The 18,948-nt window shown below is 41.7% G+C and overlaps 1 protein-coding gene across 5 annotated transcripts in view; it reads right to left on the bottom strand.

The window, feature by feature from the left end:
• The window catches only part of ITGB4 (integrin subunit beta 4), an 82,341-nt gene that overhangs the window by 26,235 nt on the left and 37,158 nt on the right, over positions 1-18,948 (bottom strand). For all 5 annotated transcript variants that reach the window (XM_063293087.1, XM_063293084.1, XM_063293083.1 and 2 more), the window contains exons 9-26: positions 17,836-17,925; positions 16,842-16,964; positions 15,808-15,975; positions 15,561-15,637; positions 14,502-14,713; positions 13,387-13,490; positions 12,025-12,120; positions 11,021-11,153; positions 9,335-9,445; positions 8,241-8,347; positions 7,331-7,364; positions 6,388-6,573; positions 4,354-4,457; positions 3,771-3,829; positions 3,422-3,445; positions 2,124-2,272; positions 1,279-1,458; positions 226-374 (exon numbers count right to left, since the gene is read on the bottom strand). In XM_063293087.1, coding sequence (XP_063149157.1) covers positions 226-374; positions 1,279-1,458; positions 2,124-2,272; positions 3,422-3,445; positions 3,771-3,829; positions 4,354-4,457; positions 6,388-6,573; positions 7,331-7,364; positions 8,241-8,347; positions 9,335-9,445; positions 11,021-11,153; positions 12,025-12,120; positions 13,387-13,490; positions 14,502-14,713; positions 15,561-15,637; positions 15,808-15,975; positions 16,842-16,964; positions 17,836-17,925 — 2,106 coding nt within the window. The remainder of the gene's footprint in view (positions 1-225; positions 375-1,278; positions 1,459-2,123; positions 2,273-3,421; positions 3,446-3,770; positions 3,830-4,353; positions 4,458-6,387; positions 6,574-7,330; positions 7,365-8,240; positions 8,348-9,334; positions 9,446-11,020; positions 11,154-12,024; positions 12,121-13,386; positions 13,491-14,501; positions 14,714-15,560; positions 15,638-15,807; positions 15,976-16,841; positions 16,965-17,835; positions 17,926-18,948) is intronic.

The following is an 18,948-nucleotide window of genomic DNA, read 5'->3' on the forward strand; positions in this document are numbered from 1 at the left end:
CCACTCAAAAAGCTGAAGTTTGCTCTTCCAAGGGATGTCCAGGACTTCACGCAAGAGATCACAATCAAGGTGGCCTTAATATTCCTAACGCAGCAGCAGACTTTTCCTAGTGATGCATTTGTATGGTCCCTCTTTTGGGCACAGGGCTACAATATGACCATATGGTAGCCAAAATTCTTTGAGGAGCAGCTACAAGAACGGTTTTACTTTTCACAGAGTGCTTACTTTGCCTTGCTGAGCTGTGAGATCTTGTGTCCTGTATGTTATCTGGGACTTCCCCTTTTCCAGTATTTCTCGAACAACAGGGATCTTAGCTACTTGGTCAGAGCGGCTGTATGAATAAACTGGCTCCAGGAAGCTAATGATGCTGTTTGCTAAAGAGATACATAGGCAGTAATATTTTTAAAATCTTCATCCGATAAAAATAATGGTTTCATCTAGGCATTGTATAGACATAGTGTTACATTAACAAGCAGGAAATACCACTTATTGCCCCCATTACTAAGCTAGAGAACAAGATCCACACTTCAATATTACTCCAACTTGTTTCCTAGTACTCTATGAAGCCTTTGGCAGCCAGGTTCAGAAAGTTTTTTACTGGCATCACCAATAATAAGAGAGGGATGTGTGTGTGTACCCCCTAAATGGACTTTGCTATGTCCTTTACCATTTCCATTCCTTCCTAAATGAACATGAGACTTGGGATACCCTAAGCATCTGTTCCCAGAAAAAATGGAAAACAAGCTGATCCCCAGTGTTGTCTTACCATGCCCTCCTTATACCATGCACTAATGATGATTTGTGGCCTCATGGGCAGAGGATGGTCATTTTCTAGAATGACATTTAAAGTTTGCAAGTACCCATTTTGCTCCTTGACCCCCTTATGGCAGAAATCAACCTGAAGTTGGGGAAGAGTTGGGGAATTTTTAAAAAGTGAAATGGATACCTTAAATCTTTGCAAGGCTTAAAGCACTAATTTTGCTTTTTAAAGTCCCCCAACCCATTCACCCCAAAATTGGGACTTGCCTTTTCAGATTGTGCTTTGAGGGTTCTGGAGGTGCTGTGAGGGTCACAAATTGAGTTCTGCCACCCCTTATCTATAGCATATAGAAAGTAGGAACACCCGATTTTTCAGGGGGCCAAGAAGTTTTCTGACTGCCCATTAGAGCAGAAACCTTTTTCATGAATGATCTAAGTTTAACTGTGGTAAACTACAGAAGGAGCAGAGGTGATTGTGTGGCAAACGTATGTCCTTCCCACTGCATGCTCTCACGCCACCTTGCTCTTTTATTATGGTGATGTTGACCACACGACGTCCGATTTCTGCAGTGCCCACAGGAACATCAATGGCCTCCACGTGCAGTTGTTTTTCATCATCATCCTCCTCCCTGATGAAGAGGGGAACCCGAACATCCACCAGCTCTACTCCTTCCTCAAACTCAACCAAGCCATGGGCATCTAGGGTTTGGATGGAGGCAAAGGAAAGAAGGAAGGTAAGTTCACAATTGGAAGGCGCTCCTTGTAAAATGATCCCTTGGTTTCTTATTATATAGTTGCTCTGCCTCCTTACATAATACAGGTGAGGTCCAGATGGCAATATCTTCCTCTTCCTGAATTTGCACATCATTTATTCCAGTGGTGGGCAACATCCAATCTCCTAGAGGTTGCTGAACTGCAACTCCTAGTATCTCTCACCATTAGCCATGCTGGCCAGGGCTGCTGGGAGCTGAAGCTCAGCAACATTTGAAGGCCACAATTTAGCACCACATGGACCTACCTTGACTTTTCTTCTATCATTGAGTAGTTATTCAGGAAAGAAAAACAGAATAATTCCACAGTGTCATGTGACTGAAAATTGCAGTCTTGTTTCTGGAAGCACCCCTACTCTTCAGTGCAATCGTCAGCTTGTGTTAGGCTGTATCACTGCTGACTACAGTCATTAAACACAACAACTCTGCAATGTATGACAGAAGACGCCCCCCACCCCCAAGACTGGCTCCCTTGCAGAGGGAAAACTGTATATGGAGAAGCATTCCATCACAGAAGCCTCCCCCAACCCCACCGCTCAACCAATCTGAAATGGAGAAGCTCAGACACTAAAGCAAAAGGAAGGAGGCACCTACCTTGGTCAGCAATCACAGTGTAGTAGCCAGGTGACACTTTTAGTTCATTGAAAGCTTCTTGTGAGACATGCTTCTCTGTTACTTTTATAATGTCATTCTTAGCTGAGCGGGGAGCAGGGAGCACCGTGTCCACAATTGTGTGGTCTTGCCTGGAAAGAAGAGAAACATCAGACTACCTCCCCTGCTCATGCTTTTGGTCCATCCCTGCCAACCACTAGCATACTGGGATATAGCCATGGATGAGGAAGCATGACAAATGAGGCCCTGGTGTTAAAAAAAAAATCATTCCCAAACCCACCAATCACCCCAGCCTGAGCTGTAGCAAGTTGCTCCATTGCCCACAAATGCCCACACAAATGTATAACTGCTAATCCACAGACTGTGCTAATCTAGAATACTTCTAGCCTTCCTCAGCAAAGAAATTAACACTGAGTGCCTCCCACTATCCTCAAAAGTGGTATCTGCAGCGGATTGCAGGAGTGGATACCAATGTGGCACCAAAGAGATAACATGGGGCTTCTACAGTTTTTGGCTGGTCACACTTCCCAGGAGCCTATTAATGGTTATATGTCTCTCTTCCAGTACTTCTGTATAGAGACAAACTCCAAAGACTCAGGGAGGAATGTCTCAATGGAAATGTCTGCCCATGCAGCCAGAACAGTCTAAGTGTAGCTCTCAGCTACCTGCTACAGGTAGTCCTCAGTTAACTATCACAATTAGGACTGGAATTGCCATCACTAAATGACACGGTCATAAAGTGTGGCATTACGTGACCATACCGCTTAGTGACCGCAGTTCCGGCAGTCCCAGCCGCCGTAGTTAAGCAAGGATCATGCAGGTCGTTAAGCGAGGACCTCATGTGACCACTCCTTCTGACTTCCTGCTGACTTCCTCATTGACTTTGCTTGTGGGAAGCCGGCAGGGAATGTCGGAAATCGCAATCACGTGACTGTGGGGACACTGCGACAGACAGAACTCCAAGGGCCAGTCCTAAGTACTACTCGTTCAGCACCACTGCAAGTTTGAACGGTCACTGAATGAATGGATGTAAGCCGAGGACTACCTGTATGAGCACAGGTTCCCACGTGCAGTAGTAACAGGTTTGCAGATAAACAACTTGATTCTCTGTAGAGTAAATAATGCAATGCAGAGAAAAAGACCAGCAATGATAATCTTAAAAAACAACATCGTATTTTCTGGAAGGTAGGTGAAAACTGTTGCAGTATAAGTACAGCAATGGAAACTATTTCAAAGTCCACAACTGGATGTTAGGGCAGAAATTAAAAGGTTTTGCTTACCTTTTTCCAGCATTTGGCTGAATCCTGGCGAGAAAACAGATGAAATTCATAAATTTCATGGATTTAATCAGAAAAACATCGTTTTAGTGACTGACAGGCCAAATCAATACCCTCTATGCTTTATACAGTACTTGCTGTAGACTTTAGCTTTGGAAAGCTGGTTAGAGGGGAATTCAAATTCTACTACCTTTTTATTCTAGGAAAACTCCTCAGCCAAAGAGATATTCTCTCATCACACCAGTTCCCTGCTATTCACCTATCATCATCTATTTTCCTTTAAAAAAAATAACCTGTTGAGTGAGATTTCATTATTTCTTCCCATGCCAGTTATGCTCCCCGATCCACTCACCTGAATTTTGTCTGCTGGAACTTTTGGACACCTGGGATTACTCTGTACACCTCATTCAGCTGGGAAGAGCAAGAGAGCGCCATTAGTCCAGATCCTCTAAAGGAAGTATCCCAATATACATCAAGCTGGTATGTAAGGACCACCCCAGCTCATCAGGTGTTCAGTCAAGTATTGGTGTTAAAGGCTTCAGGCCCACCTTCTGCCCTTCACGTATTTATTTATTTATCCAATTTTATCACCGCCCATCTCCCTCCCAAGGAGGGACTCTTTTCACTTGATTTAGACATCATGTCCACAACAGAAGTTGTATCAACACTCATATCCAAGGAAAGAAATCTTGCACTGAGTTCAATATGTGTACCTCCCCAGCAACAAATCAGCATGACAGTGTTTGGGAACTCTTTGCTTCATATCCTGACTTAGTTGTCAAGTTCTGTGGGGACTTTGTCAAAATCTATCCAACCCACTCCCTAGAATCGTGGTGAGGATAAAAACAGGAGCAAGTCACATACATATATGCACATGCCTGAGCTCCCTATATCAAGGGAAAAATAAAAATAGAACAAATACCCCTGCTTCTTACATTTTCCTCCACCTCTTTCTGCAGTTGCTCACGCTCACGGCTATCAAGTTTTGCAAGGTTTTGGGTGAAGAGCCGTGCCAATCTGAGAGAGAGCCCGTATGGAACTGGAAATAAGAAAATAAATTCATCAGTTTGCAGTTGCATGTCAGCAAGGAGCACAACCAGTCAACACAGAAATGTAATAGGAAATAATGATGTGGCTCAACCACAGCATTTATTTCACATATACCATGTAAACAGTGGTTAGAATTCTGGGACACATTTAACGTTGATATGAACAAATGTAACTGAGGCATAGAGTTCTGCTGGACTTCAAAAATTAGAATCCACATCATAGGCTTATATTGGTTACACAGTGATTCCTTCCCTGCTTCCAAATATAACTGTAGGAGAGAGGAATGGTAGGAATTTCTAACATAATTATCAGCACCTTTAGATCAGGAATTGCAGAGACAGCCAACAAATTAAACTTACATAAAACATACAGGTGCAGTTACATCCAAAAAGCAATACAATTGTACCAATGTTCATGAGAGTTCTCTGAAATATTAACACCAACTCAAAAAACATGTGGGAGATCTTTTTTGAACCAGCCCTATATTAAATCTTTCTCAGTGCAGACCATTTTGTGAAAGAGGTGGCTTACAAGCTACCACTCTCTCAGATTTGAAAATGTGGAAAGAGATCATGACTTGAGGGTAGTCAAGTCTACAGGTAGTCCTCGGCTTACTGTCATGCTCCCCGATCAAATGTTCCCAGAACATCTGATTGGACTCGCATGCATGAATAAAGTCAACACGTGTCGAGACTTGCGAGTCGGCAGAGTGGGAGGGGGAACATTCAGGAGTGAGAATACATCACGTTTGGACCATCTCTCATACCTAAGAGGCTGAGCCATTGAAGACACCTGCAGGGAGTCAAGAGACTGGCACGAACTGACGAAAGGGGGGTTGCATACCAGAGCAAGGGAGGGGGAATCATGCACTCATTGGGTTGTTTAAGTTAGGGAAAGCATGGGAACTTTCATTCGCAACTTTTTTGCCATTCTGTATGCTTCTTCCATTAAAGCGATTTCTACCATATTTACATATGAATTGGACTTATGGTAATAGAGTATTGCAGTCATTACATTTGCGTCCATTCATTCAGTGACTGTTCAAAGTTACAGCAGCGCTGAAAAAATGGATGTACGACCAGTCCTTGAAGTTCCAGTCAATGCAGCATCCCTGCGGTCACGTGACTGTGAACTGGGTGCTTGGGTGCCCCACTTGTGATTACAATGTCGCAGGGAGCAGTCACATGATTGCCATTTGCACCTTCCCTGCTGGCTTTCCACAAGCAGATCCAACGGGGAAGCCAGCAGGGAAAGTCACAAGTCACTCTGGTAAGTCGCTCCTGTTTTTCTCCCACCCGCAGCACCCCCCGCCCACGCACAACCTCCACCGGCCCTCCCAGACCCTCCCCTGCCTCCTGTGACTCACAGGCGGCCTCCCCCAGACCCCCCCCAGCCTCTCCGCGACTCATGTGCAACCTACGCCGGACCTCCCAGGCCCTCCCCAACTCGTGCATGGCCTGTGCCAGCTCTCCCCAGAGTTCTGCAGCTGGCGCAGCTTGCACCAGCCCTCCCAGGTCCTCGCCTGGCCTTCTGCAATTCACATGCTCCTCACCTGGGACTCCCACCCCTTCCTGCTTAATGACCTGCATGTCTTGGAGTTACGATGGCAACCAGGACTACCAGGGATTGCTGTTGCTAAGCGATATGGTCATGTGACATTGTGCTTTTCAACCACACCGTTTAGCAATGGTAATTCCGCTCCCAATTGCCATTGTAACCTACCTGTATCCTAACAAGCAGTTCCTCACATACTTTCGGAAGCTTTGGATGAGTGAGACTACATGGCCACCTAGATGACTGAATCAAGTTTCAGATCAGATGCTGAAGGAGCAACCATCCCCCTACCACCACCATTAACTTCAGAAACAAGCTATGTTCCATCTGGACTCTCTTCTCCACCTTGTAAAGTGAGCACTCACCGACATCCTTGGGATTGAGAGTCAAGGATGAGTAGTCTTGCTTATGCACATTGTTTTTGATCTTCCAGTGGACTGTGTCTCTTCCTTTCAAATTACCACTGCGCACCATTGGAGTGTCCAGGTGGTCCGAGGTCATAAGACTCTGCCTGAGCAGATAGTGGTCCTCCTTGAAACCAACCATACGACCTTCAGAGAAGGAAAGGAAGTTAGCATTTGCATTTCAACACCTTGGATCTAACTTTAAATCTTTTTCATACATTAAACAGAATAAGTAAAATACTTTTGTCAAAGGAGAAGCACCTTATTTACAACCTAGAATGAGTTTTCCACTCCCTTTTCTCAGGTGGACCTATTTCTAATTAGTAACTGGTACTCAGATTGCCAGCAATAAGCTGTATTATTTTTGTTAATTTTTATCTTGGCCATCCATAACTTAAAGTCCTAAGTCTGTCCCTCCTCATTGTTATGCCTTATAACATATACTTTTAGTGTGTATCCATATTGAATATTCCAGAATCATGACACTATTCTAAAATGAATTTCCATTCACAAAATGAAGGTTTGTTTCCTTACATTCTATGAACATAAGGGATTATTCTCCCTGTACTATTCAGAGAGTTAAGTGCAATGCATAGGTTTTGAAGGTCCAGGTTCTCCCAAAACTGAAGGGCTTCAGTGAGCAATGCTTGGAAAGTCCTAATCTTCTTAAGACCACAGATAACAACTGCTTAGTAGGATACAGGTTGGTAGAATTTAGACAGATAATTACTGAGCTGATTAAGTGGCAGGCAGCTTATACTAAGCTTCAGCTGCTTGGGTTTTTTTTCCAATATACTATTCTTCTTTGATGTAATATTGCTTTCTCTCAGTCTTGATCTAAGCACACCATTCTAATGCTGTTATCACCCATCCCAAAGACCACATATAGATTCATGAGATGTACCTCGTGCACAACAGGGTAGCAGAGCCAAACAACCCTAGGTTCAGAAAAAGAAAAAGAAAAAGCGTTGAATTGCTTTTAATGCAAAAGTGCGAAAATAAACTTACTGGCAGGAGAATGGACCTCTCTGCTTTTTGCAGTTGCTTAAGTGGATGATACAAAATACATTGCTAAGGAGAAGGATGCTGAAGTGCACTCTGGCTGCCACCACTCAAAGAGTTCCACTGGCAGCAAGAGCAGCATATCAACCTGGTTTTATATGGCACAGGCACTGAATAGACAAGACTAATACGGCATTGACCAATTTGGATCAATGATGTCATTGATTATGGCAATGCATCATATAAATCAGACCTGCCTCTTCTACCTACTGTATATGCTTCTTATTTCTCAGACGCTTCTCAACGTGACAAGAGATAGAGGTTCACTGGCTCTCTCTCCATTCACTTTCATTTGCTCCTTGGCATTGACGATGCAATGCCATTGTTTCTTCATCTTCCCCCTTGGACAAGTGCCTACTCCAACTCCAGACCCTTCCAATATGTTCCATTCTGTTCCATTCTTAATTCCCCCATACAATCATTTTTGAATACAGCAAAATATCTCAGATATGCTGTATTTGACAAAAATAATCTTTATAAATAATGATTCTACTGAAGTTGAAGAAAGTTGGATCTAGGAAAAAAATAATTGTTATCATTTAATCAATATAAAGATGGCATCAACTAGGACCCTACATGAACAAGACAGAAAATGTATGACATTGACTTCTACTCTGTACAAGACATGACAGAGAATTTTAAAAACCTCCAAATTGTTAGAAAAATGACTGAGTCACAAGTTAGATTCAAACCATGCCACCAAAGACCCCCCGTTTCCCTTTGTTACTACAGGTTGGAAACATAAATTTTACCTTGCAACAAGCACAGAACTTCCAGCACAGGAGAAGCAGCAACCCCAGGAGCAGTATCAGAAAAATGAGTAGGGGGATAAGCCAAAGAAAACTTCCTGGTGGACACTCTACATATAATGAGAGCAAATGCAAACATGTTCCAAATTAATCAGGGGACCAAAGGAAGCAACATAATCTTTTTTTTTTCTGGGTAGGGAAGAGAAGAGCAAGGGGGCATGCTGTAACTCAGTGGCAGAACACATTTAATCATGTAAAAACTCAGCTCTGGTATCTCCACATAGAGCTAGCCAACTAAAAACTCTGAGAACTCCTGCCAGTCCATGAAGATCAGGCTTCCATAGCCCAGCAGCCTCCAAAAGAGTTGGATTACAACCCCACCATCAACCTCAAGATAGCAAAAAATGATGCTGTTGGCCAGCAATGGGTTTGTAATCTAAAACAACTGGATGGATTACTTTAGAGCAGCAGAGTTTAGGCTAATTGAATCAACTTTATTTACTAAAACCCTAGGAGTCACTATCCAGAGCTCACTGCAGAAACAAACTTGGGGTGAAAGAAAAGCATGACTCCAAACACCATCTGAATCAAGGGGTTTGCTTCCAGTATCAGAAGTGAACTGAACTGTCTTTTTCACATAAAGTCCACTCCTGGTCATTTCAAGCTTTCCTCATTTCAGCAGCCCAATTTAAATTTTACAAAATCATTTGTTATTGCTCTTGCAGAAACTGAAGTTAGGCATCTTTGCCAATCAATTGCAAATAATTCAGAAAACTACTGGTAGATCCTGATCTACCATGATGCAATTCTATTAGTATGAACAAGAAAACACTGAGATAGACAGAGTTCCAAAAGCAGTAGAAAAACTAGTTTACAGAGTGCTTATTAAAATCTAAATACGTAACTGAGTTGGTCAAGCGCGTATTACTGAAATCTGTTTCAGTAGATTTCCAATTGTGTCAATGTACAACATTGTCTGAATATAATTTGAAATAATCCATAAAGTTCTAAGTTTTAATTGAGAAGTTAATTAAGGCAATACAAAAAATGCACCAGCTACATCTTGGGATCCCTCTCTCTCCTTAGAAAGTCGTTACCTTTCTTCTTTTGCACAAGAACAGTATTGTTCTGTGATAGGTTGGCATCTTCTTCCCTAGTGTAGCGGTAAATGCAGTCATCCTCCTCATCTTGGAAAGAACAAATTTGAGCTGCAGAGACAAAAAAACAGATGTAGTATTGCCAGTTTATCCTGGAAGTAGCTGGGATCAAAATTCTATTGTCGGCCACAGAGAAAAAAGAGAAAAGAGCTATTCTTCCATTTGAGGGCCATTTCAGACAAGTACCTACAGGGGTTGAGTGATTCAATCTGCCAACACAGTCACAAGACAGGTGGAAAGAAGCTTTCCTGGCTTCAAAAGCCTGAACTAAAGGGGATAAGCCTGAGTCAACAAGAAGGAAGTAAGTCCCAGGGGTTTCAGCACAGCTACTGCAAGTGTGGCTAATCCAACCCAATGTACAGTATATCATTGGCATGTAATAGATTACATTAAAACATTGTTTCTCAACCTAAGCAACTTCGAGCAGTGTGGACTTCAACTCCCAGAATTCCACATGGCTGGCTGGGGAATTCTGGGAATTGAAATCAACACAGCTTAAAGTTGCTGAGGTCGAGCAACACTTCATTAGAGTATCTGTAATATGTACATTCATGATGCAACTCTATTCAGCATGTGTAGATGTGTCTGTGCAAAATGAGAAAGGAGAAGGCCAACTAGCATGGTATAGCATTGCACGGCTGTATCCTTATTCTGGGCTGTTTATTGGGGGTGTGAAAAGGCCTACAGCTGCTTAACATAAAGTGGCAATTACTGATCATTTTCTTACAAGCAGATTATAGTGTATTAATTCTACCCAGCCACTGCTGTGACAACAAATCATTAATGAAAATAAAATGTGTATGTTAGGTGACACTGTGTGATGCTCTAAATCACTAGTGAGGTAAGGTTTGCTGATTAGCATGTTTCCACTAAAAAGTGGTATGTCCACATAATAAGGAAACTGATTTAAACAGCTTATCCTTGCCACCCATCTTCTTGCGACTGCGATTGTGATATAATGAACATGCTGTATAACACCAGGAATCAGTCTAAGACAAGAGTATCACATTCTGCTTATCTCGTCCCAACAGCACTCCTGGGCTCTTCCTGCCTTCCCCAGCCATAATAGATTGCTGTACCTTTTAAGCAATCTTTTGCATTCTGAAATAGTCTGTGCTCCACTGGTTTGGATGACAAACTGGTATGTTTGTCCCTTTGGCTACAGGTATTTCAGAAAGACATAATTGAAGATATACTGCTATCAGACTTCAAAAGAAACTTGAAGTGTATGTGGTAAGAGGTTTATTCCTTGCTTGGTGATTTACTGGTTGTGTACATGTCTTTACATGCGTGCCCATTAAAGATGAGTTGCATTCACACCCAAGGGAGTTTACTCCTAGATTTTGGTTCTGAGAAAGAAGAGTTGATGGTAGGACAACTGGTACAACTCACACAGTTTTAACAAGGTGTTCCCAGAAGGCAAGGCAAAGACAAAACAGGGACAGTAAAAGGACAGATAACCAAAAATATGGAATGGCCTTTAGTAAAAGAAAGAATAGGAATGCCTACTGCTTATATTATTCTCCCTTTTCCCCTACCTATCAAATTTGACATTTTTACTAATGCAGTGTGGAGTGCTTGGCTTGCATTTGAATATTAAACTGGGCAGTTGATTAACTACACTACCTTGCTTCAATTCATCCACCAGCTCGATCCTGAAACGGCACTCTGAACATTTCTGCCCCTTCTTCTCTCCAGTTCCCCAAGCCTGACACTGGACACAACTTCGGAATTCTTCTTCGCACACCCGCTGGAAAGCCTATTCATGAGAGAGAAAGCATAATGCAGTTGAAACACTCAGTTCTAGATCAGCGTCTGAGCATCAAGAGACATGGAGGAGTGGAGAGATGGGTATCACACAGAAGGGATCAGGAAGGACAGTAACAGGCCACATGCACATAACACTCTATCACGTGAGACGCAGAATACAGCCTTGGGAATGAAGCCAGTTGAGAAGAGGGGGGGAATGAGAAGCTTCTCACAGAAAAGGAGATGGCATTATGATTGGGAACCACCAGACAGAAGATAAGGCCCTCTGCAAAAACAGAGCTATGAGTTCCCCAAGAAATCTAATAGGGAACTTGATTCTGCTGGGGAATTAATGCTATGAACCTCTCTTCTTATGCTCATCTTGTATGTTTAGATATGCCTTGTACCACTCAAGGGCCTCCTTCAAAGGCAACTGAACCCCCAGTAAACACTGGCAACCCTGATTTCCCACCACTCAGAACTGAGCTGGACACTTTACTCTAGCAAATCATGTGTATCTGCTTTGCTGCGTCTGTTGATTTTCTTTAAAATTTACTGCCTTGATTGATTGATTGATTGATAGCTTACTGTAAGAAAGGATAGGATCAGTTATTTCTGAATTCAGGAAGAGTTAATATTGAAGATGATGAAAAAAAGAGTGTGCGCTTTTGTGGCTACATATGGACAGACTTGTATTTGTATATGAATGCTGCCAACACCATGGGTGCATTTTGAAAAGGCAAGGTGATTCAGAATCAAGAACATGAATAATGTATTCTTGTGCCTATATTTCCTACTACAATATAGCAACAGTAAGCAGTAGGTATTAGATTAATAGTCAAAGTCATCTGCTTACCAAATATGCACTTTCATGCACTTACCACATTTCCAGTTTCACAGGTGGGACCAGTATGGACCGTGGGGTTACCACAGCGGCACCTACCACATTCACATCTCCCACGTCCATTACAAATCAGCTGCAAGAGACCAAAGTAACTGCTCAGTTTCCTTCACTGTATACATTTTCAGTATCTTGAGATAACAGACGGCTTTTCCTGACCTCAGTAGCAGATCTCTTTCCATTACCAGAGAACATTTAAAAGAGAGGGAAAGAACCTTCTTCTTTCTGTTTTTATTCAAGGATCACAGATTATGTAAACAGCAATAGGGTTAAGTGTCAGGCAGGCAATACCTCACTAGAGATCTAGTAAGATCAAAGATTCATTTTAGGAGCCAGCAAGCTGAATTGTCAATTTTGGATTTCATCTCCAACTTATTAAGTTTATAATAACTGTATACTGGCAGATTTTCACATGAATTGTCATATCTGCATCCAACACACAGGGATGGGCAACCTGCAGACCATGGGACATTTTTTTTGTGGACCCTCTAAGATTTGCTGCTGAAATTGAGCACAAAATGACAGTTTGCATCCTCTGAGAAGCTTGATACATTTAATTTTTATTTTAACAACCTAAACATTTTTTTTCAAAAACATATAGCCTAAGGCCTGCAAAATGTGCCTCTACCTTTGTCCAGTGATGTAACTACCTAATCAGCCATACTCTTGTACCCCTCAGAGATCAATAAATAAATTGAAATAAAAATATGGCTCCCCAGAGGAAAAAAGTATTTTAGCAGCTACATTTTATTACATAAGGTCAGATGAGAAAAAGGAATAGGTTTCTGTTATATCTTCACTGCCCAAAATGAGGGCTGAAAACATGGAATCTATTCCAGCCATCCTGAACCTTGCCTCTCTCCAAATACTTGGACTTTAACTCCCAGAAATTTTAGCAGTTGTCAAGCTGGCAGAGAATTCTGGGAGTCCACATACCTGAAGGGTGCCAATTTGGTGACTATTCTTTGCAGACATTCTGCCTCTCAACCTATATACTCTAATTATCTTTTGCAGTGTTGCCAAGAAATAGAGGATCTAAGCAAAGGGACAGAGAAAAGGTTCTGCAGAGTCTCTATATCCAGCAACACAATTTTGTTAGCCAACCACAGTCGCCCTTGCCATAAAATCTGTTAAAATAAATAAAAAATAACGTTTTTCTATCACAACACACCAGTGTTTATTTACCCGTATATTTTTTAGCCCATTTAACAAAAGACTCTAGAAACAACTGTTCAAAGCCAAGGCATGTGGTCGTCTCTCAGCCATTTGAATAGGAAGCAACAGTTTCACATTCACCTCATAAACTGTACTGATAGCTCTTCTGGATGGGCAATTTACTCACCCCATTACTGCTGACACAGGTTTCATTGCTTGTGGGACACTCACAACCAGGGCCTTCCCAACCCACTTCACATACACACTGGCCCATGTAGCAGCGCCCCCGGTCTGTAGAGAGACATGAAGCATCAGCACAAAGGCATTTAGAACCAACTTACATACATAGCAGGTCTGTACTTACATTTCTATTTTTAATTAAGTCTTAATAAAATCTTAATTCATCTATCAGCAGTACAGAGGCTGTTCACAAAGAAATATGCCATACAAATCTCTACCGCTAAACTAAGCAAAGGTGACAGGTCAGAAGACAGGAAATGCATGAGTAGAACATCTTGTTTTCCTGTGTGTATGTGTGTGTGTATGATGCATTCTAAAAGCCCTCAAAGAAAAGATGGGAGACCTGTGAACATTCTTTCTGCACATGATTCAGTTCAAACAAGAAAGCAACTAGGGCCGTCTGTTTGCTATTAAGTATACCTCACTTTTCCTCTAAGAAGTTCAAAGCAGTATGCATAGAGTCATTCCTTACTTCATGGAGAAGATCAATCTAAGCAGTCACTAAGAGTTGACAATGCTTTGATGGCACATAATCAATCAATCAATCAATCAATCAATCATTCCTTTCTATAACTTGCGAGGTAGGATGAGTTGAATGAAAATGACTAGGCAGGGGGGGATTCTAAAGTGACTTAATTCTGCCCAACTTGCATTCTTGCAATTCCTGTCAGGATTCTGGTGCTTTCTCTAATTAATATTTTCAGCAAGCTGCACATTCCATAGATAACACATGGTCCCTGTGTGTTATCTATGGAATGACCCTGAAGAAACAGATTTTTGCCACCAGAAATCTCCAGGTATTCTAAACTTTGTCACTGAGACTCCAGGTCTGGGCAGGCTATTCTAAACCTTCATTAACAATGGGACATGCCCCCAAAAAGAGTCTTCAATTCTGAGCCCTCCAGGTGTGAGGGACTGCAGCACAACGGGAGGTCCCCAAGTTGGCCAAGGTTGCTCCAGCATTCCCAATCCCTTCATGACTTGTCAGGTAGTGCTTCACAAGGCTGTAGTCAATGAACTGAGGGCAGAGAATGCAATATTTTGCCCTGCCCAAAGATTCACCATTGCAGAGGAATCCAGAAGTGCGGGGACACTGCAAGTTGTCAAATTCACAAAACTGTCCCTCAAAGCGCTGAATGAGATTTTCAGAACTGCACTGACAGATCCCACAGAGGCATTCGCCTTTGCCGGAGCAGGGCTCTGTATCTCCAGGTCGTATGCAGGCTGAAATGTCAGTAATGGAGGACGTTGAGCAACTACACAGGTCCCCCCGCCTGTCAAAAAGAGAGGAAGCCAAGCATGAGAATGGCCACGAGATGTTCAGATATGGCATCTTGTACAGCTAAATAGAGGCCAAAGAGGTAAAACATTTAGGGTATTTGTCTGTTGGCAGAGTCTGGTTTTGTTTCTGACATGCAGCATAAAGTGCTCTGTAAGTTGTTATATTTGCTATTGACCGTTGGAGGCACCATTTGATTAGTTTCACCCTTATATTGGGTCTCATCAGGCATGGGTAGCTTCCATTATAGCAGATCTTCTATATTTGTTCAACCCTTTACCAGGGTGTGAATTCACAGGCCTTGTATACAGCAGATACTTAAGACTGGAACTTAGATTGGGCCCTACCCTTCTGGCCTTAGGAAGGGCCAAGACACGGCTATGCTACTGTGCTTGGGGGTCTGGCGGTAGCGGTGAGCCTTTCCAATGGTTATATTACATGGGATGTATTGCTTGTATTCACCGGCTGACTGTGATTATGCTTTGTGTTCAACTGAGTTTGTAACAGTGGTTTTAGTCTGGTTGTATGTTCGTCTCTGTTTATTTTTTTTATCGTTCTCGCTGTTTTTAATTGTTGTGAGCCAACTAGAGTCACATATATGAAATGCAAATTGAATAAAGACACACGTGTGTGTGTGCGTGTGTGTTATGTGGAGGCTACCTAAAATAAGGACAAAACAGTCTGCCAAGCAGCTTTCCTGAGGGGCAAGAAGAGAACTGATCCTCTTATCAGTTCCTCCATTTCATCAACTTCTTGCTCTTGGACAAGGAAGGCATAAACCTTCTGGTGGAGGAAAGACAGTGGACCCCATGCTGAAACAAAAACCTAAGCATGATACTTGCCAGCCTGGATTGCACACACATTGGCCACAGGCAAAGTTCCCATTGAAACTGCACTTCGGTGATCTAACTTCCTGATACTGCAAAGGAGAGAGGAGACATTACTGGATCTCATTCCAGATACAGAACATCCCTTAGTCTTACTATTGCTATTAGTAAAAATTGGTCATACTAGGGTTAAATTCTTTTATCACATATCGTCTAGAACAGTTATTGGAACTGCTAAACAAAGAGGAGGAAAATAACATACCTTTTCACAGGAGCAGGTGTCACAGATAATTGAGGCATCAATCTCCATTTTGTCACTGAAAGAGGAGGGCTTAATGTGGATAATACCTTTCCGTTCTCTCTCTGGGAGATCACAGACATGCTTGTTGTCCACGAGCTTATTAGCTTTCACAAGCACTTTGAAGGTTCCCTGGAGAGAAGAAAGAAGTCTGTATGTTTTCTGGATTCATTTAGAAAAAAAAGCCACTTCATCCACAAATCTGGGAACAGAAAGACTAGGGTCAGATCTACTATACTTGGGGTCCACTGGATGTTTTGCTTTACAATTGCTCAGTTCCTCATTTCTGGCAAGGCTAGTTGAGGACTGATGGGAAGTGAAATCCAAAATATCTAGTGGCCAGTAGATTTCTTCCTCCTGGACCACATCAAAAGCTGAATGGACAGAAACATGGAAATAAGGTTTTCTTCTCCTGAGTTTACACTATTGGAGACATGCTTTTGTTAAGATTTTTTACATTTTCAGATTTCTGGGGTGGAATTTGCTCATTAATTTATCCTAGGCTCACTGAAATGTGTAACACATGTGTAGCATACATGGTGTTTGGGGGGAAATTCTACTTTGAATCTGCCAATGAATTTTCTTGAAATGGATCTTGAAATGCTGCAAAAAAGTAGTTCGGGAACTGCAAGCAGCCCCCAGTTTGCCTTCAGTTGCTTTAAGCTATGCAAATTTATTCTCCAAGCTCAGAGAAGGCCCCCTTACCAAAAGATGTAAATGCCTTTTCAAAATCAAGAGTTTTGTTTGTTAGTGGTTAAGGCCCCAGGCTAGAAACCAGGAGACTGGGAGTTCTAGTCCCACCTTAGGCATGAAAGCCGGCTGGGTGACTTTGGGCCAGTCCCTCTCTCTCAGCCCAACCCACCTCACAGGGTTGTTGTTGTGGGGAAAATAGGAGGAGGAAGGAGTATTAGGTATGTTCCCCACCTTGAGTTATTTATAAAAATAATAAAGGCAGAATAAATTAAAAAAAAAATAGGAATGCAAAATAGAGAGCTTACCACTTCGCCTCGAACAATACGGAATGAACTAGACTCTATTTTTTCACTTCTTTGGGATGTTATTTCAGCTTTCATGGCTTTTGGGATATTGTAAGCTCGAATGTCCATCTTGGAACGAATACGCTGGGAAAGGATGTGAAAACATACAGAACTGGAATGGATTCAGGGCAGTGATTTCACAATTTGAATTAGTGCAGTTGATCAATAATATCCAACCATAGCACAGGGATATATCAGGAAATGCCTTGCCAAGCCTAATTCTGACCATCTGGTTTGAACACTGAGGGAGGGCCTTCTCTGGGTCCCTCCATCATAGGAGGTTAATGGGACTAGGACCAGAAAACAGGTCTTCTCAGTAGTGGCCCCATTTTATGGAATATGCTTCCCTGAAGGTACAGTTGGTTCCTCCTCTCCTTAAGTTCAGGAAGGTCCTCAGAACAAACTTATTTCAGTAGGTGTTTGGGCCTAGAGTGTTTTAGCACACATCTGTATTATTTCTGTTACTGTTCTTCAATTATTAGTTGAAATTCTGATTTTAGGTAAGGAGATAGCCATGTTACATTGGTTTGCTCATGTAAACCATCCAAAGTTGCGTGGATTGAGGTTCTCTATAAATACTGTTAATAATTAATAATTATTTAAAAACTGGGCGGGACTGAGTTTATCTGCAAGATTTAAAGGACCCATTTTGCCCCTTAATCCCCACCAATCCCTCCAAAGGCAACAAAGGGCCTGCATTTTTTGGCCACAGGTACTTATACAACTCAGTTAGGGTTTTTTTGAGATACAGTTTTTACACCCCTGATTTATACGATTTAATTGCTACCTGTTTGGAAATATCTTATGAATTGGCTGAATTAACAGCAGCTTCAAGAAAGGATTGCAAGGCTGAAATGTAAGTGAGTAAATCATTCACAGTATAGGGAATTACATATAAGAGAACTGTGTTTACCCCGAGAAGGAACACCATAAAATACCAGATGTTGTTTCTTACCTCAAAAGCCACACGGATCAATTCCACAATATTAGAAGAATCTTCTTGAAGTCTCCCAATTTCAGAGATTGGAAAGTATGTGTGCAGTTTCTAATAAAAAAAATACTATAGTATTTATTGATTATAATGCAAGAATCTAATATTGTAAGTACAAAATGGATAAAAAAGAGAAGTGTTAAGAAATCCAAACATACACAAGAAATGAGTGACTGTTATCTTTCTATCGTAATTATGGTTAACTTCAGAGAAAGACTAAACACAAACTACAATGCTGCAAAATTTTCCTCTGATTTTTTTCCCTGGATTCTAATGTAACATTTTCCATTAGCCTTTACTGAAGAGTGCAAGTACAATGGCTTTTCCTTTTAAAGCGAATGGCAAAAATTCATTGGGAAGATTCTGTTCACCTTCATTTTAGCATCCCTCAAATAAGAGCTTGATTTCTGAGTAAGATTCCCCCAATTCATCCTTAGGAGCACATGGAGGAAGAAAATTGTAGTATGCACTTAGGCTAAAGGTGTATGAGAGAATTTGAAGGGTTTTAACACTAGTTGAATAGGTTATCAACACTACCAAAGAAATGGGTTGTAGCATTCTTTCTACTTGCAGCATCTTTTGTAATGTACCCCTTTTGCAAGATCAAGAGAAGTTCAGAATTTTAGAGCCAAACTACCTATCTTCCCAAGAAATCTATGACTGGTCTATGTACATGCACAGTTACAAGAGGGAGGCTGGGGTGTTTAGCCTTTTCCCTAGGCTTTTAAATTATCTAATAAGCTATTTATTACTTATTTTAATTAATTATTACTTAACAAGTACCCAGCTTGCTGGGGAAGGTGACGACTGGGGAAGGCAATGGCAAACAACCCCACTATAGTCTGCTAAGAAAGCGTCACAAAAGCGGCGTCCCCCCAAAAGGTCAGACGTGACTTGGTGCTTGCACAGGGGACCTTTCACCTATAAGCTACTAGCTGCTTTACAAAAGGAAAAAGACAATTTCCCAAATCATGTCTTTGTTTTCCTTCCTACAAATAAAAGGGAGTACAGCATGATTGAGACTGAGACTGAGAAAATGGGCCAGAAGAAAGAGGTAAAAATACCATTATACTCTCT

The sequence above is a fragment of the Candoia aspera genome, chromosome 2, assembly GCF_035149785.1.
Source record: "Candoia aspera isolate rCanAsp1 chromosome 2, rCanAsp1.hap2, whole genome shotgun sequence".
Classification (NCBI taxonomy): Eukaryota; Metazoa; Chordata; class Lepidosauria; order Squamata; family Boidae; genus Candoia; species Candoia aspera.